Source organism: Lethenteron reissneri, chromosome 51 (genome assembly GCF_015708825.2).
Source record: "Lethenteron reissneri isolate LAM-NWPU_2019-01 chromosome 51, ASM1570882v1, whole genome shotgun sequence".
Classification (NCBI taxonomy): Eukaryota; Metazoa; Chordata; class Hyperoartia; order Petromyzontiformes; family Petromyzontidae; genus Lethenteron; species Lethenteron reissneri.
The window spans coordinates 598,073-625,971 of NC_083829.1; the positions used below are offsets into that span (position 1 = coordinate 598,073).

The window sequence follows — 27,899 nt, forward strand, 5'->3', positions numbered from 1 at the left end:
GCACACAGACACCTACCGGATTACAATTAAGTCACGCACACAGACACCTACCATATTATAATTAAGTCACGCACACAGACACCTGCCGTATTATAATTAAGTCACGCACACAGACACCTACCGCATTATAATTAAGTCACACACACAGACACCTACCACATTATAATTAAGTCATGCACACAGACACCTACTGGATTATAATTAAGTCGCGCACACAGACACCTACCACATTATAATAAAGTCACGCACACGGACACCTACCGCATTATAATTAAGTCACACACACAGACACCTACCGCATTATAATTAAGTCACGCACACAGACACCTACCGTATTATAATTAAGTCACGCAAACAGACACCTACCGGATAATTATTAAGTCACGCACACATACACCTACCGCATTATAATTAAGTCACACACACAGACACCTACCGGATTACAATTAAGTCACGCACACAGACACCTACCATATTATAATTAAGTCACGCACACAGACACCTGCCGTATTATAATTAAGTCACACACACAGACACCTGCCGTATTATAATTAAGTCACGCACACAGACACCTACCACATTATAATTAAGTCACACACACAGACACCTACCGGATTACAATTAAGTCATGCACACAGACACCTACCATATTATAATTAAGTCATGTACAAAGACACCTACCGTATTATAATTAAGTCACGCACACAGACACTTACCGTATTATAATTAAGTCACACACACAGACACCTACCGGATTATAATTAAGTCACACACACAGACACCTACCGGATTACAATTAAGTCACGCACACTGACACCTACCGGATAAGTATTAAGTCACGCACACAGACACCTACCGCATTATAATTAAGTCACACACACAGACACCTACCGGATTACAATTAAGTCACGCACACAGACACCTACCGTATTATAATTAAGTCACGCACACAGACACCTACCGGATTATAATTAAGTCACACACACAGACACCTACCATATTATAATTAAGTCACGCACACAGACACCTACCATATTATAATTAAGTCACGCACACAGACACCTACCGTATTATAATTAAGTCACGCACACAGACACCTACCGTATTATAATTTAGTCACGCACACAGACACCTACCGTATTATAATTAAGTCACGCACACAGACACCTACCGTATTACAATTAAGTCACGCACACAAGACACCTACTGGATTATAATTAAGTCGCGCACACAGACACCTATCGTATTATAATTAAGTCACGCACACAGACACCTACCGTATTATAATTAAGTCACGCACACAGACACCTGCCGTATTATAATTAAGTCACACACACAGACACCTAGCGGATTATAATTAAGTCACACACACAGACACCTACCGTATTATTATTAAGTCACGCACACAGACACCTACCGTATTATAATTAAGTCACGCACACAGACACCTACCGGATTACAATTAAGTCACCCACACAGACACCTACCATATTATAATCAAGTCACGCACACAGACACCTACCGTATTATAATTAAGTCACGCACACAGACACCTACCGTATTATAATTAATTCACGCACACAGACACCTACCGCATTATAATTAAGTCACGCATTATAATTAAGTCACACACACAGACACCTACCGCATTATAATTAAGTCACGCACACAGACACCTACCGTATTATAATTAAGTCACGCAAACAGACACCTACCGGATAATTATTAAGTCACGCACACATACACCTACCGCATTATAATTAAGTCACACACACAGACACCTACCGGATTACAATTAAGTCACGCACACAGACACCTACCATATTATAATTAAGTCACGCACACAGACACCTGCCGTATTATAATTAAGTCACACACACAGACACCTGCCGTATTATAATTAAGTCACGCACACAGACACCTACCACATTATAATTAAGTCACACACACAGACACCTACCGGATTACAATTAAGTCATGCACACAGACACCTACCATATTATAATTAAGTCATGTACAAAGACACCTACCGTATTATAATTAAGTCACGCACACAGACACTTACCGTATTATAATTAAGTCACACACACAGACACCTACCGGATTATAATTAAGTCACACACACAGACACCTACCGGATTACAATTAAGTCACGCACACTGACACCTACCGGATAATTATTAAGTCACGCACACAGACACCTACCGCATTATAATTAAGTCACACACACAGACACCTACCGGATTACAATTAAGTCACGCACACAGACACCTACCGTATTATAATTAAGTCACGCACACAGACACCTACCGGATTATAATTAAGTCACACACACAGACACCTACCATATTATAATTAAGTCACGCACACAGACACCTACCATATTATAATTAAGTCACGCACACAGACACCTACCGTATTATAATTAAGTCACGCACACAGACACCTACCGTATTATAATTTAGTCACGCACACAGACACCTACCGTATTATAATTAAGTCACGCACACAGACACCTACCGTATTACAATTAAGTCACGCACACAAGACACCTACTGGATTATAATTAAGTCGCGCACACAGACACCTATCGTATTATAATTAAGTCACGCACACAGACACCTACCGTATTATAATTAAGTCACGCACACAGACACCTGCCGTATTATAATTAAGTCACACACACAGACACCTAGCGGATTATAATTAAGTCACACACACAGACACCTACCGTATTATTATTAAGTCACGCACACAGACACCTACCGTATTATAATTAAGTCACGCACACAGACACCTACCGGATTACAATTAAGTCACCCACACAGACACCTACCATATTATAATCAAGTCACGCACACAGACACCTACCGTATTATAATTAAGTCACGCACACAGACACCTACCGTATTATAATTAATTCACGCACACAGACACCTACCGCATTATAATTAAGTCACGCACACAGACACCTACCGCATTATAATTAAGTCACACACACAGACACCTACCGGATTACAATTAAGTCACCCACACAGACACCTACCATATTATAATTAAGTCACGCACACAGACACCTGCCGTATTATAATTAAGTCACACACACAGACACCTGCCGTATTATAATTAAGTCACGCACACAGACACCTACCTCATTATAATTAAGTCACACACACAGACACCTACCGGATTACAATTAAGTCACGCACACAGACACCTACCGGATAATAATTAAGTCACGCACACAGACACCTACCGCATTATAATTAAGTCACACACACAGACACCTACCGGATTACAATTAAGTCACACACACAGACAACTACCGTATTATAATTAAGTCACGCACACAGACACCTATCGTATTATAATTAAGTCACGCACACAGACACCTACCGTATTATAATTAAGTCACGCACACAGACATCTACCTATTATAATTAAGTCACGCACACAGACACCTACTGGATTACAATTAAGTCACGCACACAGACACCTATCGTATTATAATTAAGTCACGCACACAGACACCTACCGTATTATAATTAAGTCACGCACACAGACACCTGCCGTATTATAATTAAGTCACACACACAGACACCTACCGTATTATAATTAAGTCACGCACATAGACACCTACCGTATTATAATTAAGTCACGCACACAGACACCTACCGGATTACAATTAAGTCACCCACACAGACACCTACCGGATTACAATTAAGTCACCCACACAGACACCTACCGTATTATAATTAAGTCACGCACACAGACACCTACCGTATTATAATTAAGTCACGCACACAGACACCTACCGGATAATAATTAAGTCACGCACACAGATACCTACCGGATTACAATTAAGTCACGCACACAGACACCTACCATATTATAATTAAGTCACGCACACAGACACCTGCCGTATTATAATTAAGTCACACACACAGACACCTGCCGTATTATAATTAAGTCACGCACACAGACACCTGCCGTATTATAATTAAGTCACACACACAGACACCTACCGGATTACAATTAAGTCACACACACAGACACCTACCGTATTATAATTAAGTCATGCACACAGACACCTACCGTATTATAATTAAGTCATGCACAAAGACACCTACCGTATTATCATTAAGTCACACACACAGACACCTACCGGATTATAATTAAGTCACACACACAGACACCTACCGGATTACAATTAAGTCACACACACAGACACCTACCGCATTATTATTAAGTCACACACACAGACACCTACCGGATTACAATTAAGTCACGCACACAGACACCTACCGTATTATAATTAAGTCACGCACACAGACACCTACCGGATTATAATTAAGTCACACACACAGACACCTACCATATTATAATTAAGTCACGCACACAGACACCTACCATATTATAATTAAGTCACGCACACAGACACCTACCGTATTACAATTAAGTCACGCACACAGACACCTACCGTATTATAATTTAGTTACGCACACAGACACCTACCGTATTATAATTAAGTCACGCACACAACACCTATCGTATTATAATTAAGTCACGCACACAGACACCTACCGTATTATAATTAAGTCACGCACACAGACACCTACCGTATTATAATTAAGTCACGCACACAGACACCTACCGGATTACAATTAAGTCACGCACACAGACACCTACCGGATTACAATTAAGTCACGCACACAGACACCTACCCGATTACGATTAAGTCACGCACACAGACACCTACCGGATTACAATTAAGTCACGCACACAGACACCTACCGGATTACAATTAAGTCACCCACACAGACACCTACCATATTATAATCAAGTCACGCACACAGACACCTACCGTATTATAATTAAGTCACGCACACAGACACCTACCGTATTATAATTAATTCACGCACACAGACACCTACCGCATTATAATTAAGTCACGCACACAGACACCTACCGCATTATAATTAATTCACACACACAGACACCTACCGGATTACAATTAAGTCACCCACACAGACACCTACCATATTATAATTAAGTCACGCACACAGACACCTGCCGTATTATAATTAAGTCACACACACAGACACCTGCCGTATTATTATTAAGTCACGCACACAGACACCTACCGCATTATAATTAAGTCACACACACAGACACCTACCGGATTACAATTAAGTCACGCACACAGACACCTACCGGATAATAATTAAGTCACGCACACAGACACCTACCGCATTATAATTAAGTCACACACACAGACACCTACCGGATTACAATTAAGTCACACACACAGACAACTACCGTATTATAATTAAGTCACGCACACAGACACCTATCGTATTATAATTAAGTCACGCACACAGACACCTACCGTATTATAATTAAGTCACGCACACAGACATCTACCTATTATAATTAAGTCACGCACACAGACACCTACCGGATTACAATTAAGTCACGCACACAGACACCTATCGTATTATAATTAAGTCACGCACACAGACACCTACCGTATTATAATTAAGTCACGCACACAGACACCTGCCGTATTATAATTAAGTCACACACACAGACACCTACCGTATTATAATTAAGTCACGCACACAGACACCTACCGTATTATAATTAAGTCACGCACACAGACACCTACCGGATTACAATTAAGTCACCCACACAGACACCTACCGGATTACAATTAAGTCACCCACACAGACACCTACCGTATTATAATTAAGTCACGCACACAGACACCTACCGTATTATAATTAAGTCACGCACACAGACACCTACCGTATTATAATTAAGTCACGCACACAGACACCTACCGGATAATAATTAAGTCACGCACACAGATACCTACCGGATTACAATTAAGTCACGCACACAGACACCTACCATATTATAATTAAGTCACGCACACAGACACCTGCCGTATTATAATTAAGTCACACACACAGACACCTGCCGTATTATAATTAAATCACGCACACAGACACCTGCCGTATTATAATTAAGTCACACACACAGACACCTACCGGATTACAATTAAGTCACACACACAGACACCTACCGTATTATAATTAAGTCATGCACACAGACACCTACCGTATTATAATTAAGTCATGCACAAAGACACCTACCGTATTATAATTAAGTCACACACACAGACACCTACCGGATTATAATTAAGTCACACACACAGACACCTACCGGATTACAATTAAGTCACGCACACAGACACCTACCGGATAATTATTAAGTCACGCACACAGACACCTACCGGATTACAATTAAGTCACGCACACAGACACCTACCGTATTATAATTAAGTCACGCACACAGACACCTACCGGATAATTATTAAGTCACACACACAGACACCTACCGGATTACAATTAAGTCACGCACACAGACACCTACCGTATTATAATTAAGTCACGCACACAGACACCTACCGGATTATAATTAAGTCACACACACAGACACCTACCATATTATAATTAAGTCACGCACACAGACACCTACCATATTATAATTAAGTCACGCACACAGACACCTACCGTATTACAATTAAGTCACGCACACAGACACCTACCGTATTATAATTTAGTCACGCACACAGACACCTACCGTATTATAATTAAGTCACGCACACAACACCTATCGTATTATAATTAAGTCACGCACACAGACACCTACCGTATTATAATTAAGTCACGCACACAGACACCTACCGTATTATAATTAAGTCACGCACACAGACACCTACCGGATTACAATTAAGTCACGCACACAGACACCTACCGGATTACAATTAAGTCACGCACACAGACACCTACCCGATTACGATTAAGTCACGCACACAGACACCTACCGGATTACAATTAAGTCACGCACACAGACACCTGCCGCATTATAATTAAGTCACGCACACAGACACCTGCCGGATTACAATTAAGTCACGCACACAGACACCTGCCGGATTATAATTAAGTCACGCACACAGACACCTACCATATTACAATTAAGTCACGCACACAGACACCTACCGTATTACAATTAAGTCACGCACACAGACACCTGCCGGATATAATTAAGTCACGCACACAAACACCTACCGTATTATAATTAAGTCATGCACACAGACACCTACCGCATTATAATTAAGTCACACACACAGACACCTACCGCATTATAATTAAGTCACGCACACAGACACCTACCGTATTATAATTAAGTCACGCACACAGACACCTACCGGATAATAATTAAGTCACGCACACAGACACCTACCGTATTACAATTAAGTCACGCACACAGACACCTACCGTATTATAATTAAGTCGCGCACACAGACACCTACCACATTATAATTAAGTCACGCACACGGACACCTACCGTATTATAATTAAGTCACGCACACAGACACCTACCGTATTATAATTAAGTCACGCACACAGACACCTACCGTATTATAATTAAGTCACGCACACAGACACCTACCGGATTACAATTAAGTCACGCACACAGACACCTACCGGATTACAATTAAGTCACGCACACAGACACCTACCGGATTACAATTAAGTCATGCACACAGACACCTGCAGCATTATAATTAAGTCCCGCACACAGACACCTGCCGGATTACAATTAAGTCACGCACACAGACACCTGCCGGATTACAATTAAGTCACGCACACAGACACCTGCCAGATTATAATTAAGTCACACACACAGACACCTACCGTATTACAATTAAGTCACGCACACAGACACCTACCGTATTACAATTAAGTCACGCACACAGACACCTACCGGATAATAATTAAGTCACGCACACAGACACCTACCGTATTACAATTAAGTCACGCACACAGACACCTACCGTATTATAATTAAGTCACGCACACAGACACCTACCACATTATAATAAAGTCACGCACACAGACACCTACCGGATTACAATTAAGTCACGCACACAGACACCTACCATATTATAATTAAGTCACGCACACAGACACCTGCCGTATTATAATTAAGTCACACACACAGACACCTGCCGTATTATAATTAAGTCACGCACACAGACACCTACCGCATTATAATTAAGTCACACACACAGACACCTACCGGATTACAATTAAGTCATGCACACAGACACCTACCGTATTATAATTAAGTCATGCACAAAGACACCTACCGTATTATAATTAAGTCACGCACACAGACACTTACCGTATTATAATTAAGTCACACACACAGACACCTACCGGATTATAATTAAGTCACACACACAGACACCTAACGGATTACAATTAAGTCACGCACACAGACACCTACCGGATAATTATTAAGTCACGCACACAGACACCTACCGCATTATAATTAAGTCACGCACACAAACACCTACTGTATTATAATTAAGTCACGCACACAGACACCTACCGGATTATAATTAAGTCACACACACAGACACCTACCATATTATAATTAAGTCACGCACACAGACACCTACCATATTATAATTAAGTCACGCACACAGACACCTACCGTATTATAATTAAGTCACGCACACAGACACCTACCGTATTATAATTTAGTCACGCACACAGACACCTACCATATTATAATTAAGTCACGCACAGAGACACCTATCGTATTATAATTAAGTCACGCACACAGACACCTACCGTATTATAATTAAGTCACGCACACAGACACCTACCGTATTATAATTAAGTCACGCACACAGACACCTACCGGATTACAATTAAGTCACGCACACAGACACCTGCCGCATTATTATTAAGTCACGCATACAGACACCTGCCGGATTACAATTAAGTCACGCACACAGACACCTGCCGGATTATAATTAAGTTTCACACAGACACCTACCGTATTACAATTAAGTCACGCACACAGACACCTAGCGTATTACAATTAAGTCACGCACACAAGACACCTACCGGATTATAATTAAGTCATGCACACAGACACCTGCCGGATTATAATTAAGTCATGCAAACAGACACCTGCCGGATTATAATTAAGTCACGCACACAAGACACCTACCGGATTATAATTAAGTCATGCACACAAGACACCTGCCGGATTATAATTAAGTCACGCACACAAGACACCTACCATATTACAATTAAGTCACGCACACAAGACACCTGCCGGATTATAATTAAGTCATGCAAACAGACACCTACCGGATTATAATTAAGTCACGCACACAGACACCTACCGTATTACAATTAAGTCACGCACACAGACACCTACCGTATTACAATTAAGTCACGCACACAAGACACCTACTGGATTATAATTAAGTCGCGCACACAGACACCTACCGGATTACAATTAAGTCACCCACACAGACACCTACCATATTATAATCAAGTCACGCACACAGACACCTACCGTATTATAATTAAGTCACGCACACAGACACCTACCGTATTATAATTAAGTCACGCACACAGACACCTATCGTATTATAATTAAGTCACGCACACAGACACCTACCGTATTATTATTAAGTCACGCACACAGACACCTACCGTATTATAATTAAGTCACGCACACAGACACCTACCAGATTACAATTAAGTCACGCACACAGACACCTACCGGATTACAATTAAGTCATGCACACAGACACCTGCCAGATCATAATTAAGTCACGCACACAGACACCTACCGGATTATAATTAAGTCACGCACACAGACACCTACCGGATTATAATTAAGTCACGCACACAGACACCTACCGGATTACAATTAAGTCACGCACACAGACACCTACCGGATTACAATTAAGTCACGCACACAGACACCTGCCAGATCATAATTAAGTCACGCACACAGACACCTACCGGATTACAATTAAGTCACGCACACAGACACCTGCCGGATTATAATTAAGTCACGCACACAGACACCTACCGTATTATAAGACGCACCCTCCCAAAAACGTAGGATCGACAACGCACGTGGAAAGTGCGTCTTATGATCCAGAGAATAGGTCTATGTCCATTGAACGTTTTTCAAATCGAGTTATATTTATTCTGAATATGAATTGTTTTGATGACAAAGATGGCCCGTATAGCCTTAACGGACTGTTGGGGCAAGTGCTGTTAGAGCGAATAGCGAGTAACAACAACGTGGCAAGAGGCAATCGCTATTACACGAATTTCATGACTGATGATGGGATTACACTGCCGTGTACGGATTATATTCTACCACCTGTGTCGATATTAGATATTACAATTCCGCTTTATTTGGGTGTCAGAGTGAATGTTGTCTCCGTGTGTGTGTATCGCACCCGGCGACCCGAGTTCGATTCCCGTTCACGGTCACCAACAACAGTGACGATGATCAGAACCAGTCATGGGCCTCCCCTAGGTCGACTCGGCCTAAAATGTGTACCTGGTCCGGCGTGTAAAGAAACATCGCCACCCCTCGTGTGCCGTGCCGGCCTTCATAGGTGCTGCTCACGAACAGCACTTGCCCCAACAGTCTGTTAAGGTTATGCGGGGGATCTTTGTATGTATACGTGTCTGTATGTATGTGTATGTATGAGTATATCATGTATATGTTTGTGAAAGTACAATGCGTGTTATCGGTGTTTGTGTAGTCATGTATTTATCGGAATGTTCGTATATGTTGCTATTGGTACGTGTCTGTAAACAGGATGTGTTATGTCTGTATGTATACGTAAATTATATACGTGATTGAATAGTTGTATGTAAGTGTGTCTCGATGTGTGTATGTGTATATACTTTGTAATTATACTGTTTCTGTATTTGTCTGTTAACGTGTATATGTGTGTATGCGTACCTATGTGTGTTGACTTAGGGGAGTCCGTTAAGTTACACAGGGGATATTCGTATTTGTATGTGCCTGAACCGGTCCTGGGCCTCCCCTAAGTCAATTCAGCATGAAATGAGCATCTGGTGCGATGTGTAAACATCAGCACTGGGAAGACAAAGGCGGCCGAGCGTGTGGTTCTGACCATCACTCTCGACTACGCCGTCTCAGCATTCAAAAGTCGTCGCTAACATCACTTGCCCTGACAGTCCTCTGTAGACTATACAGGAGATGTTTGTCTGTGTGTATGTTTACGTATGATTACGTATATGTGTTTTATGTATCTGTATATGCGTCACTACGTATCGTAAATCGCATATACATTAAATGTATATATGCAACCGTATGTATATTATAAGAAATAATCGCATAGTAATTGTAATTATGATCTGGCTTTCACAGATGATCGCACTCACAGAACGACTAAACCTTTATAAGCACGCACAGCTGTTTACTGGCTTTATCGTCACACTCTGCGCATGGCCAATTACTTGCTTCGCTGATGACGGGTGTGTGTGTGTGGGTCTTTGGGAAGTGTTCACAGCCAACCTGAGAGCACACGAAGGGACTAAATATGGTTATTTAATTTCACTATAAGGCCGCAGGGTTGTTATTGACGAATGTGTCGAGTGTGTTTGTCGTTTATGTTAATTGTGCGCCACTGCCAGCAGTGGAATCAACGCCGTGAAACTGAGATCAGCAGTTGTCGAACTTTACACCACCCGTTCCCTTTGATTGAAACCAATACACAACTTCCAGGTCGTAATCTTCGTATATATTTAACACACACATAATTAGTACACTCTATTTATGATATATATCATATTTTATTACATTGAATCATATATGTTGTTATATTGAAGCGTGTTTTTGGATTTTTTTAAACCAATTATACTGCAAGCGTTGGAGTTGGCCAAGCATTGCGCCACGTGTGACCTTTTTATTTATTGGTCAGGGGCCGGAAAACTGCAGAGGTAGAAAGGAATGGCTCTTCTTGTTCTTCTCATTGCCGACCCTTTGGTCTAGCCCCTTCCAGAATTCATATGATTATGGATTATTCGTCAATCATTCAGTCAAGAACGTCCGCATGTATCACATCTCTGTGTAAACTATCCCAGCGATGATGATGATGATGCGCGGACATGACAATCCATTGCTGTAAGAATACCTCCCCAGGGGGTGCCGACCATGGGGATATTTTGACCATACTTCACCACACTGGTCGGTCAGTGCGGCATGGTGAAGTTTAGGGGTTGCTTATCCTGCAGAAACGGAGCTGATGATAGCCGCCACTGAGGTTAGCCGTGGTCGGGTGTCCGTGGACGTTAGTTGAACCCGGGGCTCTTGGTTCGTAGCGCATGGCGCAAACTACTTGCGCCACCGTTCGCTCCATGTGTGTACTTGTGTGTATACATGATGTGTACACGTCTCAATTTGTATGTCATGAGCGGTGGTGCAATGGTTAGCGCAACGCATGTTCGATTCTTGCTCACGATCAATAACAGTGGCAAATATTAACCGGTCCTGGGTCTCCCCTAGGTGGACTCAACCTCAAATAAGTACCTGGTGCGTTGTGCAAACATCGCCACTAGGGAGACAAAGGCGGCCGGGCGTGGTTCTGGTCACTCACCCGCGAACAGCACTTGACCCAAATCTTTGTCATATGTTGCGAGTGGGAGCGGTGGCGACTTGGCTAGCGCGCGGACTGTACTACGAATCCCAATGCGCTGAGTTATATTATGGGCCACGGCTAACATCAGTGGCGAGTGATATCTGTGTCGGCCCTGAGCATCCCCCCCCCACCCACTCAACTTCAAACGGACGTAAAACCAGAGTGGTGAAGTATGGTCAAACACCTGCCGTGACCGACACGCCGTGGTTTTTGACAAAGAGGTGTAGAGTGCCACGTTTTATCTTCAAGTGTCTTTGTTATCAAACAATACGCATACTCCCGTGACACAAATACACGTATATGCACTAACCCCCCACCCTCCCCGGTAAACACGTAACAATGGGGAAAGGATGGCCCGAAGTTGGCATAAAGATTACGATGTTGATGATTCGCGTGTAAATGAATTGAGTGTCTTGCTTCACAAAGGCGCGTGTGTAATTGCGGCGAGCTTTATGTGTGTGTGTTTACACCACTCAGCCACTCGACGTATATAGTGAGTGGTGTGTAATCAATATACACCGACCACAATTACAGACGGCGCGATAGCTTCATAAAGGGATGGGTAACGCAATAAAGTCAGCACCTTCGTCAATATCACGTGTGTAGCCTCTATAAGAAAAACACAACTACACGGACATCCCGATTTACGGCTCCTCCTTTTAATTATTATTTTATTTATTTTCTTTCTACGTGACTTTACTGAATGAACCATTGAGTAATTCATGCAGTCACGAAAGCTTCAAATCAAGTTCGACATACATACACACTTACCCCGGGAAAGTCCAACATTTGGAGAGAGAATAAATAGTCAGGCAGTCCCTATAATATTAAACTAATTATTTTGGCGAATTCCTTCAGCGAGCGTTGTTGGCTTCTTGTGGGAGAAAGCCGGAGAAACCGAGAGGAAACCCCACAGCGTACTACGAGGGGGATAGCACACGCCATATACATGTGGAATTTCCAACACTGGATCAGGGGTTGCCAACAGAGACGAGTGACGCCTCCCGCGGATTTCTAACGGGGGAGAGACACGTATGAGGTGCCCAGCATGCAGTGCAGCAATGAACTATTGAATCTACCTGTGTGGAGCTTTGAATGTCAATTATCCCCTCGTGTGCGTGGCGGGGTTCCCTTCAGCGTTTCCGGTGTCCTGCCACTCGCGGAATAACTTCACATTCGAGGGGTTCAGGCCCAGACATCCCAATGTAGCGGGACCTTCTTGCACAAGAAGAGTGCACATGTGTTGTCATCACATCTACGCCTCAATTTAAAGAACGAAACAGGTGGACTTCTCTACAAATATGGCTGTCGCCTGATGAAGCTAGTTGTAATTGCTGGTGAAACGTACTCAGATTGTCAATGTTGTGGCTTTGTTCTCCAACACACCGGTGTGCTGTACGAGTGATGAATTGGCATGTTCTGTTTACATGACAACCCTTACTAATTGACTGTGTCGGGTGGTGGCGGGTTTAATGACACATTTATATATTTACGCGATCTAACCCCAAAAATCTGTATTATGGATAAATAAAGGGAGTTATTATTAATATCATACGTAATTTCCTTCGAGCAACATCCACAACGATGTGACTGTGTAACCAAAGACGAATATTGTTTTGTGTCCTTGGCATTAATATGTATGAGAGATGTCTGTAATGTGTCTAAAGTGGGGGGCGGTGGTGCAGTGGTGAGCGCACTGCGCTATGAACCCGATTCCCAGCCACGCCTATCCATCAGTATGCGAGTGATAATGCCTGAACCGGTCAAGAGCACTGCCCCCACCCTGTTTTCACCAACCTGCACTGACCAGCGTGGTGAAGTATGGTCAAACAACCTCACAATGATCGGCACGGCGTCGGTAATCCTTCAACTATGAGTGGATTGAAAAAGGGCTGTAAATCCGTGTTGTTATTTGTGAGCGGTATTAAGTAGATAGGGAATCTCAATGGACTCTCTCGTCTGGTTAAATACAGTCCATCAATCCATCTGTCACTATCGACTCTGCACGTTGTGTAGATTACAGGCAGAGCATATTTTAATAAATCTACACTTAGTATATTTAGATTTTAAACATCACGGTTGCTGAGCCACAGAGCCCAAAGGTCAAAAAGGCCCAGCGGCCCGTAACAAACAGCACTGTTAAAGTTGTCGTAACTACTGTAACTTACACAACATACGTTTGTTGAATTGAGAAAGGTTTACGAACTTGGGAAGAGGGACGGAGATGTGAGGGGGAATTCCAAAGGGGAGCAGTGCGAGGCAGAGAGGTGAGGTGACCTTCAGTGTGGTGAGTGGGTGGGTGTGTGGATAAGTGAGTCCGTGGGTGAGTGGGTGCAGTGAGTGAGTGGGGGAGCGAGTGGGGGAGCGAGTGGGTGAGTGAGTCGGGGAGCGAGTGGGTGAGTTGTGACCTGCTGTGCGGTTAGTGAGTGGGTGCAGTGAGTAAATGAGTGAGTGAGCGAGCGAGGGAATGCGTTGCAGTGTGGTGATGGTGGTCGTGGTGCGAGGTTCCGCACGATGTGGATGAGACTAGGTCTGGTAGACCTGAGTCCCCAACAAGGGAGGAGGAATCAACGAGCGAAGTTCACGGGGAAGAGTTACGATGGTCATCGTATGCACGAAATGATTTGAACATTTATCAATGTAATTTATGATAGTAAAAAATAGAGGCGCAGGCCCTGCAATTGCTGGCTCGCGCCACCACTGCCAGAAAGGGCCTCCACGACAGGGGGCTCTAAGAGATAATCTGTAGAGGGTATTTGGCCTACTCTTCCACGTTAGCCAGGCAATTTTGGAAGATGTGGGCGTGCCCAGACTTTACTCCACCATGCGCTGATCTGCTGAGCGACTTAGTGTGGTGTATCCAGAAATGGGAGGGGGGGTTAAAAACCTGCTGCACCGAGGAATCGAATTAAACCGGTGACCTGCATAGTGCAACGCCCGTGTGTTGACCATTAACACAACGGTACCATCCCATACATGCATAGTACGTATCCGTATGCTTAAATAAAATCATACTCTTAAATGCTATGGGACTTTGCCCGCTTCCTATCGGCTTGAGCGTCACACTCCGCGGGAGGCGAATTACTCGGTTCACTGATGACGTTTCTCGCGTGTTGCTGAGCCCCTCATTGCTCGACTTAGAGCAGCAATGCATTTGTCCCAAAGGGCCGTTGACCGAAACGTCGCCTGTAATATATATTGGATACGTGTTGCTTTCTTTTAAGGCCGCGGTGTTATTGACGGAGGGCCTAAAGTTCCCCATCGTAAATGTTGCGCGACCCAAATTGGGAAGGACTTTTTGTTTTCAGATTTTTCTGGGACGGAGAATCCTTGACGATATTTGTGACAAATTCCATCTTTTTATCCCTCCTAGAACATGATAAAAATGTGCACCTTTTCGTGTACAAGAGACATAAGTGTGTGTCTGTACATCCTGTACATGTATGGTATCTTGTTTGTAGATCTGTTGATATGTGTGAATTTGTTTTGTGTACGTGCGTATAAGTGTGTGTGTGTATGTCTTTGTATGTATGTGTGTGGGGACCGGTATCGCAGCGGTTACTGCGTTGCAACCAGGGTTGCTCACGGTTAACACCAGTAACGATTATCTGATCTGGTCCTGGGCATCCCCTAGGTCGACTCAGCCTCAAATGACTACCGGGGAGACAAAGGCGATCGGGCGTGGTACTGGCCACCCACCTCGTACCGTCTCGACCTTCATAGGTGCTATTCGCTAACAGCACTTTCCCCAAGAGTCTGTTCAGGCTATACGGCGGATCTTTGTCTATGTTTTTTGTTTGTGTGGGGAGCGGTGGCGCAGTGGTGAGCGCGCTACGCTACAAACTCGGCGACGCGGGTTCGATTTCCGTTCATGGCCAACATCAGTGGAGATGATCGGAACCGGTCCTCTTACCCTAGGTTGACTCAGCCTCAAATGAGTACCTTTTGCGGTGTGTAAACATCGCAACTAGGGAGACAAAGGCGTGGTGTTGGCCACTCACCCCCTCGTGTTCCGGTCTTCATAGGTGCTCGCAAACAGTACTTGCCCCAACAGTCTGGTAAGGCTATAGGGGGGATCTTTGTCTTTGTATGTGTGCGAGTCAGCGGTTGCGCAGTGGTTAGCTCACTTCGCTAGTAACTCAGCGACTCGAGGTCGATTCCCTCGCTCATAGCCAACATAGGCGACAAATATCTAAATTGGTGCTGGGCCTCCCCTAGGTTGACTCAGCCTTCAATGAGTACCGAGTCCCTAAATATCAATAGTGGGGAGACAAAAGGCGGACGGGCGTGGTGTTGCCCACCCACTACTTCGTGTGCCGTGCCGGCCATCATAGGTGCTCGCTAACAGCACTTTCCGCAAAATTCTGTTAAGGCTATACCGGAGATCTTTATCTATTGTGTCATGTGGGCAATGTGTAGGTACGTTTATATATACTGTATACGTATATGTGTCTGTACTATATATGTATGTGGTGTGCGAGTCATATGGCGAGCATGAGCTATTTTAGTTATTTGTACAGATTCCTTGAATTTGAATTACTAAATTATCACAATAAACAACATCGATCGTGATCATCAGTGCATTCATTTATATCCACTCTGCAGTAAAAGTGTCTCTTAAATTAGCTGCGCATTACCAAGAGCAACAAACACCCTACCGCTTTCGCAGGATTATAACACATGTTTCCCCGTGTTATATTAAATAACAAAAAAATAGATGGTGTGCGTCTTATAATCTGGTGTGTGTGTGATCCTGATTGACACCGGGCACAAGTTACGAGCATGCGTCTTACTTTCCGTAGCGTCTTATCATCCAGAGGATGCGGTAATACAGCTGTCGCCTTGCCGAGTTTTAAGTATTCGGTGTAGACAATTTTGTTAATATGTGGTTCAGATATTTGTAAAATGATCAATATTTAATACGGTGATGATGGTCATCGTCACGCGTTGTGGTCTATCCAGTGGTGGATGAAGGCCTCCCCATGAAGTCACCGGCCCTACAAAGCCCATCGTCCATTTGGTTGACATGCATTCAGATGATATCGTGAGCCCCATCAAAGACAAACGTTCCCCGTATAGCCTCTAGCAGGCTATCGAGGGAAGTGCTGTTAGTGAGCACCCATGAAGGGTGGCACCGCACACGAGGTGGGTTATGTGACCAGCACTACACCCAGCGGCCTTTGTCTTCCCAGTGCTGATGTTTACAATTGCCAATTAATTTAAGACTGAGTCGACCTAGCACAGAGGCCTGGGTCCAGTTCTAACAAATATTGCTCGCCACTGATGTTAGCTGTGAACGAGAAGAAGACGATATAAAGGTGCGGGCCGAAGTGGAAGTGCATTCAAGGTGGTTGGGGGAGGATGGGACTGATGGGTGGTGATGGTGATGCTGGTGGTGGTGACGATGAGGCTTAAGAACGGTAATTATAAGGTCGCGTGTCAACTTTACCACAACGACAGGATCTATCAGCAGGAAGGAAGTGATGGCCACACCAACTCCTCGTGGGTCGTGCTTGCTAACAGCAATTAGGGCCAACACCATGCCGGGTCACCTTTGTCTCCCTCGTGGTGATGTTTATATACCGCACTAGGTACTCATTTGAGGCTGAGTCGACCTAGGCGGGAGGGTCCAAGGACCTATTTCGGATAATCATCACTGGCGTTGGTTGGCCGTGAGCAGGAATCGAACTCGGGTAACAGTGGGTTTCGTAGTGCAGTACGCTAATCACTTCACCACCGCTCTCCCCACACAACCACCACCACCGCCGCCTGCCCGACCACAACTATCACTCTCCTCCATCTCTCTTGCGCGGGGCGATGGGGGAGGCGATGGAGGAGGAGGTGGAGGAGGAGGCGGCGGCGGCAGCCATCCTGGCTGCCTCTGATCACTCGCTCAGATTAGAACCCGCGGGGCTTGGTGAACAGGACCTCGTGGCTGTGTAAACACGAGAGAACGAAACGCGGCCAAAAATAGTGAATAAGACACCCCGCGGTGGCCAGGTCGCTCCGGGGGGTGGGGTGTTCATAATGGCTGTGTCGGAGACCGCCTAAGATCCTGGGTTCATTCCCCATGCAGCAGGTCTGCGTTCCTGATGATGCTCGTTGTAATCACAAGCAAAAGGTTGTACTCGAATTGTAAATGTTGTGGGTTTACTCTCCAACACACCGGTGTGCTGAACTAGTGACTAATTGGCATGTTTTGTTTACGTGATAAACCTTACTAATTTACTATGTCGGTGAGTATAACGACACATTTATATTTACGCGATCTAACCCCCAACAAAACGATTATGGCTCATCGTATTGACTGCGTTAGAGACACGTTGAGATGACATTGCCGAGATCCAATGTGGGATATATTTTGTCCAGTAATAACCCCGGTTAACGTTGGGGATGGGTTCCTGAAAGGTGCAATGACGAATATCGAACGACGTCAATCAAAGCGTACGGTGGTGGAGGCGAAGGCTGAGAGGTTACGGAAAATGAGAAAGGACGGACGACGCTCTCAGCGACGTACGTGTGGGGTTGAGGTGACGCAAATCAGGCATCCGTCTTAATAAAGTGACGTGTTTGCGAAACGACATAAAAAGGGGGAGACGTAAATCGAGGTATTACTGTGGATATGCCCACAGGAGACAGCTGCCACCGGGGGTGCCCTAGGCTCGACCACATTGCAATCATCGCCCACAACTGCCAGGACAAATGCCCGCTCGCAGGCCACGTGCTTGACGCACCTTGTGTGGCACAGGGGCAGCTGCCACTGGGGGTGCCCTTTTGCATGTGTAGAGATAAGATGTTAAAGCATTCTCAGACACCCCGGCGAATTGAAGGGCATTCTATCAAAAACAAATCTGCATCGTTTTTATTTTCATTTCCTGGGTTCCAACCCTGCGTTCGGGTGTCTGGCTCTCTAGCCAGGTTCATAATGGCTTTGTTAGAGATGGTTTTCGCTGAAGTTCTCTTAGAGTTGCTACTTTTTCTTCCCTTGTAGACCAATCCCGGACACGTTTCTTCGTCAGCCTAGAGGTCTTTAGAAACTGCAGTCTAGCGTCATAAATGTTCAGCACAACACCGGTATCAAATCTCGGTACAAATCAATTCCTGAAGCCCGAACACAGAGCGCCAATTCTCGGACCGTCCGGGTCAAACCCAGGTCAAACCTGCACAGGTGGCAACCGTCGTGTCTCTCGCCACCCCACCTTTAAAGATGCGGCGGGTGGATGCAGCCTCTCCTTCTCTCTCAGTGGGTTCAATGAGATGGTAAAGGTGAGTTCTTGGGTTCAAGCTTTGCGCCTGGGTGTCTTTGTCTCTCTCTCAGGAGGTTCACCATGACAGACTGTTCAGGCAACTGCTGTTAGCGAGCACCTATGAAGGCCACCACAGCACACGAGGGGTTGGGTGGCCAGCACCACGTCTGGTCGCATTTGTCTCGCTAGTGGCGATGTTTTACACACCTCACCAGGTTTTAGGCTGAGTCGACCTAGGGTAGGCCCAGGACCGGTTCAGATAATCATCACTGGTGTTAGTGGCCGTGAGTGTTAATCGAACCCGGGTCGCCGGATTTTGTAGTGCAGCGCATTAACCGCTGCACTACTGCCCCCCGCACTAATATCACCATGACCATCACCACAAGCAGCATCAACACTAAAACCAACACCATCATTACAACATCCGCAATCGCCACTATATCCAAATATTACGAATGAATTATCACCGCCACTATCGGCATTAAGGCGACCACCTACACTACAACCATCACCTCCACTGCAATCATCATTTTTCACCACCACCTTCATCACCTACCCTCATCACCACTGCATCTACCATTATTGCCACTTCAGCTACTACAAACTACCACCAACAATACTGCCACCACTATCACCACCACTATACCATTATCGCCACAATCGTCACCACCACCGCCACCACCACCATCGTCACCATGCATCACTATCAACACCACCACCATCATCATCGCAACGACCACCATCGCCACTATCCATCACCACCTCCTCCACCACCACCTCACAACTTAGCCCGAGCCCCAGGCAGCTTGTAATAGCCCCTCTTAATCCCCTCTAATTGTCATCTCGTGTCCGCGGGGGGGGGGGGGGGGGGGTGTTGGGGCGAGTGGCTGCGATTGGATTTTTAATCTCACAATTGCCGACGGTTCAAGTTTAGGGGCCACTGAGCGGCCACTGCGACCCCCTAACAGCTCTGCCCCCCGCCCCCAGCTGTCGAGGTAAATGTAAATGCAAGCTGTCCAGCCGCTCACACAAGTGAGCTTCAGGTGATTTAGGGGGATAGATTGGACCGCATGGGGCAATGTGCGCTCGGCTCGCTTCGTGGCCCTGCTAGGCAGCGGGGTGATGCCATCTCTACCTCAAGGGGTATCGCGGTGTTTGTGTAGTGGCTTCGAATTAGGTGCACACACACGCAGCTTGGAGGCAACACTATTTATTAACGGTAAGTAATATAACACTGTACATGAGGTGGTGACCACCTTCCTCAACTCACTAACACTCTGGAACGCGACACAGACTGGACCAGGCAGGCAACGGCCTGCCTGGCCCAGGACGACGACTCGGGACTTGACGACCGATGGTGTCTTCACTTCGGAGTACAGTACAACAGCCTCGCTCTGCGTTCACACCACGCTTATATCTGCTTTGGCGTGGCCGGCTCCGCCCAGGCGTGGCTGGCTCTCTCCAGGCCACGCCTCCCTTCCCAGGACACGCCTCACTTCCCCCACCTCTGGGAAGGTCCGGATCCCTCCACCACGTGACCCTCCAGGCACGCCCTTGGGGCCCCCAGCCCTCGTACGGGCCGACACAGTAGTGACCGTTCTATGTCACTACATCTGTGTTTCGTTGGCAATTTGTCCCAAACATGTACCCGGAATGCAATGTGTCGGGAACCTTCGTTGTTATAATTTGACTTTGAATACTAATGGGGGTGTGCGTATATGTTTGATTTTCGAAGGGTTTGCCTTGCTACTCATTATCCACGAAATGGGTTCTTCTTCATATGCCAAATAAAGAGTGTTAATCTGGAAACATTCTTATATTTTACACTATGAGACCTCCTTTACCAGTGGCAAAATATAGTAATAGGTTTTTACCCTTTTAACTGGTACAAAACTGACACCTTTATACAAGGGATGTCTCGGGTGTGGACCAATCAACTTCAAGGACAGTGCATATCATTATCAGAGTTGTTTCTTTTTGTTTGCATTTTGACTGCTTGTGTTGTGGTTATTGCAGTTTTGTACCAGTTGAAAGGGTACAAACCTATGACTACTATTCTTATATTCTCTTAATATATTTTTGCTAAATATATTATATATTATCGGGGCCCCACAGTGTGTATGGTGTGTACAGTGCTATCACCAACTGTTATTTCCTCCATCTCTGTGCTTTGTAGAAGCTCGATGCTTCACTTATTGTATGTAAATATTCCCTTTACGGCCATAGTGTTATTGACGAGTAGGCAGTGTGCTCCCTTATTAAATAGGATGGCAACTCACCCCGGCAGGTGCAGTCACCTCTCCATGAATGGAAAATGAAAGAATTAATCAAACGTGCCTGCGGGGCACAGAAAAGCAGTGGAACACATCGCGAGTCCGCGTGTGTCCATGCGAGTCGATGGGTGTGTGTGAGTCTATGTATCTCTGTGTGAGGTTATGTGTCTCCGTGTGAGTCTATGGGTCTCCGTGTGAGTATGGGTCTCCGTGTGAGCTAATGTCTCATTGCGAGAATTCTCCAATGACAGGAGTGGCATAGACTGCAGACCCTTGGCTCTCCTCTGAAGCCAGCAATTAGCAGCTGGATATACAATTTAGACATCGATCAATACATGGTTGCTACTCAATTCATATTTCCGTACGAAAGAGAGTGACAAATGTCATCGTCTCAAGTGGAAACACACCGCGAGCCTGGTGCCTCTATGCGCGTCAATGGGTCTCTGTGCGAGTCGATGGGTCTCTGTGTGAGTCGATGGGTCTTTGTGTAAGTCGATGGGTCTCTGTGCGAGTCTATGTGTCGTTACGTTAGTCGATAGGTCTCCGTGTGAGTCTATGGGTTTCTGTGTGAGCCTATGACCAGAGCTGCACGGCAAGTTTGGAGCGAACGTAACGCAGGGATTTATGATTCACTTGATTGGTTTTCTCGGACACACGGAAGGACGTGAATATTTGCTTGCTAGCATAGGGCAAAGCTACGAGCAGAATAACAATTATCGCAAGGTAACGGTTGCACACCCAATAGGCCGTGGGTGGCTTGTACACAGTGAGTCCTCGTTTGCCGCGGTAGATGCGTACCTGAAAAGATTCGTGGTAAGCAAAAGACGCTTAAAGGGAAAAACGCGTCAAGTGAAACCAATTTCCCCATTCATAATGTAACGCGTAGCAAGGTGGCGGGACAAATAACTGAGGGTACGCTGCCGCCGCATTACTATATCATGCCACGTACTGTATCACTCCGCGCAGCTCAAGAAAGTAGTTTGTTATCGACCGCTCAGAAACGGCGTTATAACGGCGCGCGTTCTACATTATGACGGCGTGAATTCTGCGTTATAACAGGGCGCGTTCCGCATTATGCGAAAAGTGTTTCCAAAAAGGAAGAAACGCGTTATAGCGAAAACGCGTTGTGTAAACACGTGTTAAGCGAACACTTACCGTATATATTTATTAAATATTGTTATGTTTGATGTGGAGAGACAAGTATTCTTAAAGGAGGTGCTTATTCTGTTATTAACATTCTCCGCAACGACGCTCGGTTATTATTCTGTCTCAGGTATTTATAAAAAAAAATGATGTGGTCTTCTGAAGAAGGGTCATTGCCAGAAACATGTTTTCTTTGTGTACTCCAATGTATATATAATATGACACAATTGTTACATTACAGTTTGCCAGCATTGGTTCAAGCAAGCTTGGCACTCCTGATGAGACACTGAATGTCGAAACCGATGCTGCTGATGAGCTACATTTCTCAGAAGGCCGCGCTGCTGATGGGATGTGTAAAACAAATTGTTTACGTTGTGTATACGGAGAGACAAAAGGAGGCGTTATGGGGTGTCACTCAGGTAGAGTATTGGGTCTTTGAGTGTCTTTTAAAGGTGTATGCATTGCCTTCAAGTCAATAGTGCCGAATTCACCGGATTATAAGACGCCCCAGAGAGTAAGACACACCCCTAATTTTGTAAAGTGTAGATTTACGAAACAGATTGGGGGAAAATGTTTTATACTCAATATATTGGTTCCTAAGCCTTCCCTAGATCATAAACCCAACCCTACGACCCATCAACTGAAACCCGATTCCGGCTCACGGTCAACAGTTAGTGGCGAATATCTGAACTTTGGCCTCCCCTAGGTCGACTCAGCCTGAAATAAGTACCCGGCGCGCGCTGTGCAAACATCAGCACTGGGGGAGACAAAGGCGACCGGGCGTCGTGGTTCTGACCACACCACTCGCCACGCGCTTGCGCCAGCCTTCGCGGGTGCTTGCTCACACGAACACTTGCCCCAGCAGCCTGTGCAGGCTATGCGGATGATCTTTGTCTTTGCATGTACAGTATCAATGTTTGTGTGTGCTTGTGGCTTTGTGCATGAGCAGGTACTGTGTTGATAAGCGTGGTAGACATATAACCCGCAACCAGTTTTCTTCCATAACTGAAATATAGATTGATTGCAAATTACGGTAAATGTACACACTCTGAGTCAATCCACTCCTGGATGAAGGACTCATATGAGCCACTTCACCCTACGCCAACCACGCCGGTGGGTGCGCGGATTGGCGAATCGGTCTGGGAAACTGGAGCAGTTTAGAGAGGACTCGTCACTGATGTTAGCCGGGTTCACACATAGCGCAGTGCACTAACCACTGCGCCATCGCTCTACCCCATGCGATTCACTACACCTCTGACAAATTCGAAACACGCCCCCACAAATTTGCCTAATTGTGTTTATGTTGTTAGGTTCTGACTTGTGTTTCCGTGTGTTTATTTTGCAGATCACACCGTGAGATAACCTCTTTGTTTGAAAAACCACCGACACACGGGCATATGTAGCGTATACATGCAGTTTGCATGCAGTCTACATGCAGTATATTGGCAAGAATTGAGTTTCCCCGTTTGGAGAAACTTCATGTAACCAGGATTGATGGATTTCCAACGGTGCAAGTGTTGAACAGCAACAGGAGTAGCAGCAAACTTCGTCACGAGCAACTTTCATCACGGTCAACTGTTATAACACGCAAAATTTATGAAAAGCGACGTTTGTCACAAGCTACTTTAATCTCAAACAACTGTTGGAACAAGCAACTTTTATTACATGCAACTTTTATCACCAACAACTACTACTCCCACCTATCAATATCGTTAATAGCCAGTTAGTTGCATCAGCTGAAAAACGGACCAGCAAGCTGTACTGTGGCATGCAACTAGTTTGAGCAATTAAGGAGCAATTTTAGTGGCAAAGGAGTTGCCATTGTCGTTGAAAGGAGCAGAGGTAACAGCCACTGGTGGCCGCTACAATCTACACAGCAGCAATAGTACAAATTCAAGCGACGTATCTAGTGATACAGATGTACACATATGTACGTGTGTATACGTACGTATATGTGTGTACTCATGTAACGCGTATGTGATACAAAATAACTTGACCCTATGTGAGTATATCATTTAACTTAAATATTTTCTAAAAAATATAAAGATCCCCTATGTAACCAAACAGGATGTTGGGCAAGTACCATTAGCGATAACCTATCGAGGTTGGAACAGAACATGAAGGGGTGGTGGTGTGGGTAGCACTGTGCTCGGTTGCCTTTGTCTCCCCAACTGCTGATATTGACACACTGCACTAGGGACATAATTTAAGGCTAAGTCGATCTAGGCGAGGCCCAGGACAGGTTCTGATAGCACTTGCCACTCACTGATGTTGTTTTCCGTGGCCGGGAATCAAACAGGTCGCCGGGTTCGTAGCACAGTGTGCTAACCGCTGCGCGACCACTCCCCACACACACGCATATTACATACATAGACACAGCCAGAAACATGATTCATACATACAGACATCATATTTAAAGTGCGAACACATACACGCATAGACTGAACACACACACACATTTCAAGAGCCGCATGACTCACAGGGCTATACCTCATAAATGAACTGATATATGTATACATATACACGTCAGAAGATAACAAAGACAAAGATCCCCCATAGAACATTGACAGACTGTCGGGGAAAGTGCTGTGAGCGAACACGTCACACTATGTAAGCACGTATACATACACTGCATATACACGGATAGATAAACCAGGAATCTCCATATGTAAGCACACGCATACATACTGCATACACATACACTGATCCATACTCACACAAAATAACATTACAATATGTAAACGCACGTATACATACACAGTCCGTAGCCACAAACTTAGACCAAGACACACACGTACTGTTAGCGAGCACCTATTAAGGCCGGGACGGCACACGAAGAGGTGGGTGGGCAGCACGACGGCCCGACCGTGTTTGTTTCCCCAAGTGCTGATGTTTACACACCGCATCCAGGTACTCGTTTAATGCCTAGTCGATCTCACGTATGTATCTATATATGTTGAACTTCCATCACACCGTACGTAGCGAACCGTGTTAATCAGGAGGTGCAGTGAAGAACCACAAACCAAGACACACACGCATGCCATTCGCCACTGTGAGTATTTGGCAGCAATACATTTCCATGTGACAAGCCATTTCGTTGGGCTATCATTTGTGGCCAGGTCGCTTCTGAAAAAGATCTACATAGCTCAGAGAGCCTCACCTGGTGAAATTCAAATAGAAGTGACTTTGACTTCGCTACAACAGCGCCCGCGCAAGGCTAGGTGCACCTTGAGACGCTCTAGCGATGGACGCGGACGCGGAGCAACCTCGCTGGCTACAGCCACACTCTTCTGGAGCCCTCGGAGGTCTCGCGGGACTCTCAGCCCTGGACACCGCCAGCCACTCAACCTCCTTGCATCTCCAAGGTCCCACCTCAATGTCCCACCATGGCTACACAGACAGCTCCACTCATCACTCACACGATGACCACCACCACCACCACCAGCAGCAGCAGCAGCATCATCACCACCAGCAGCAGCAACAACAACAGCAGCAGCAGCACCTTCATCACCAGCAGCAGCATCACCTGGATGCGTTTTACATCTCGGATGTGCAAAGTGGCTGCTATGGGTCTCATCCAACCTACAGGACTTCCATTGGTGAGACCCCTCGTGAAACCAGAGATTTAGTGTGTCTGTGCGTCCTGTGTGGCTGTCTGTACGTATATAGAATGTGCACGTATGTCAAACTTATTTCGCACCGTACATAGCTTTTGTAAGAGCTGTGGTGCAGTGGTTAACGCACTGTGCGTGTAACCTGGCGAGTTTTGATTACCGCTTACAGCTGGGACTCCCCCAGGTCGACTCAGCCTCATGTGAGTATCTGGTGCAGTGTGTAAACATCGGCATTTGGGAGACAAAGGCGACCGAGGGTGGTGGTGACCAACCATCCGCTCCCATCGTGTGGTGTGCCGGCCTTAATAGGTGCTCGCTAACAGCAATTCAGTCCAGCACCATGCCAGGCCGCCTTTGTTTCCCTCGTGGCGATGTTTGCACACCGCACCAGGTAATCATTTGAGGCTAAGTCGACGTAGGGGGGAGGGTCCAAGGACCTAGTTCAGATAATCGCTATAATTGGTGTTGGTTGGCCGTGAGCGAGAATCCCATGCACGCATGTCCAAACGTATACAAACACACACATGCACCCACATTTTGTTTGGTTTAGACCTGTAAATTCTGCACAGTAAGATTGCAGAGGTATTGTTAAGTTTACTAGGTGACCATGTGACACAGCGGTCAGAGCGCTGACCTGGCACCGCTGAGATCCTGGGTTTGAATCCAGGTTTCACCCGCAGCGCGTGATTAAACCGGGTGCAACAACTTGATGGTCTCAAGAGTTCCATAGACTTCTGCGAGGGATGGCAGTGGCTGGGTTATGTCTTCATCCAACAGTGGATTGACTATGGCTGATGATTAATGCATTTCTATGTATGTTGGACTTCTTATTCAACCGTGCTAATCTGAGGTGTGGGGGAAGGACAACCAATGGCACTTGGGTCTGTTCCGTGACTTCCTGCCAGGGCCCTTCGATACTCCACACGGCCTCAAAGTGACACAAGCGTTGTGGTGATGTCACCGCCACTTTGTGGTGAACGGCGGTTGTTGTTATAGATTCTTATAGAGATCCACAGATTTGCATAGGGACTCATAGGCCCACAGAAACTGA

The 27,899-nt window shown here is 45.4% G+C and overlaps 1 protein-coding gene across 11 annotated transcripts in view; it reads left to right on the forward strand.

The window, feature by feature from the left end:
- Nucleotides 1–27,899, forward strand: part of LOC133355658 (GATA-binding factor 2-like) — a 105,107-nt gene that overhangs the window by 54,374 nt on the left and 22,834 nt on the right. For 7 of the 11 annotated variants that reach the window (XM_061573036.1, XM_061573043.1, XM_061573045.1 and 4 more), the window contains exon 2: nt 24,580–26,833. The exons of 1 other annotated variant lie outside the window; for it this stretch is intronic. In XM_061573036.1, the coding sequence (XP_061429020.1) occupies nt 26,479–26,833 (355 nt within the window). In that variant the 5' untranslated portion in view covers nt 24,580–26,478. Of the gene's footprint in view, nt 1–19,651; nt 19,838–23,475; nt 23,654–24,579; nt 26,834–27,899 lie in introns of those variants that run through there. 3 more of the 11 variants (XM_061573040.1, XM_061573039.1, XM_061573042.1) reach the window with 2 other exon arrangements.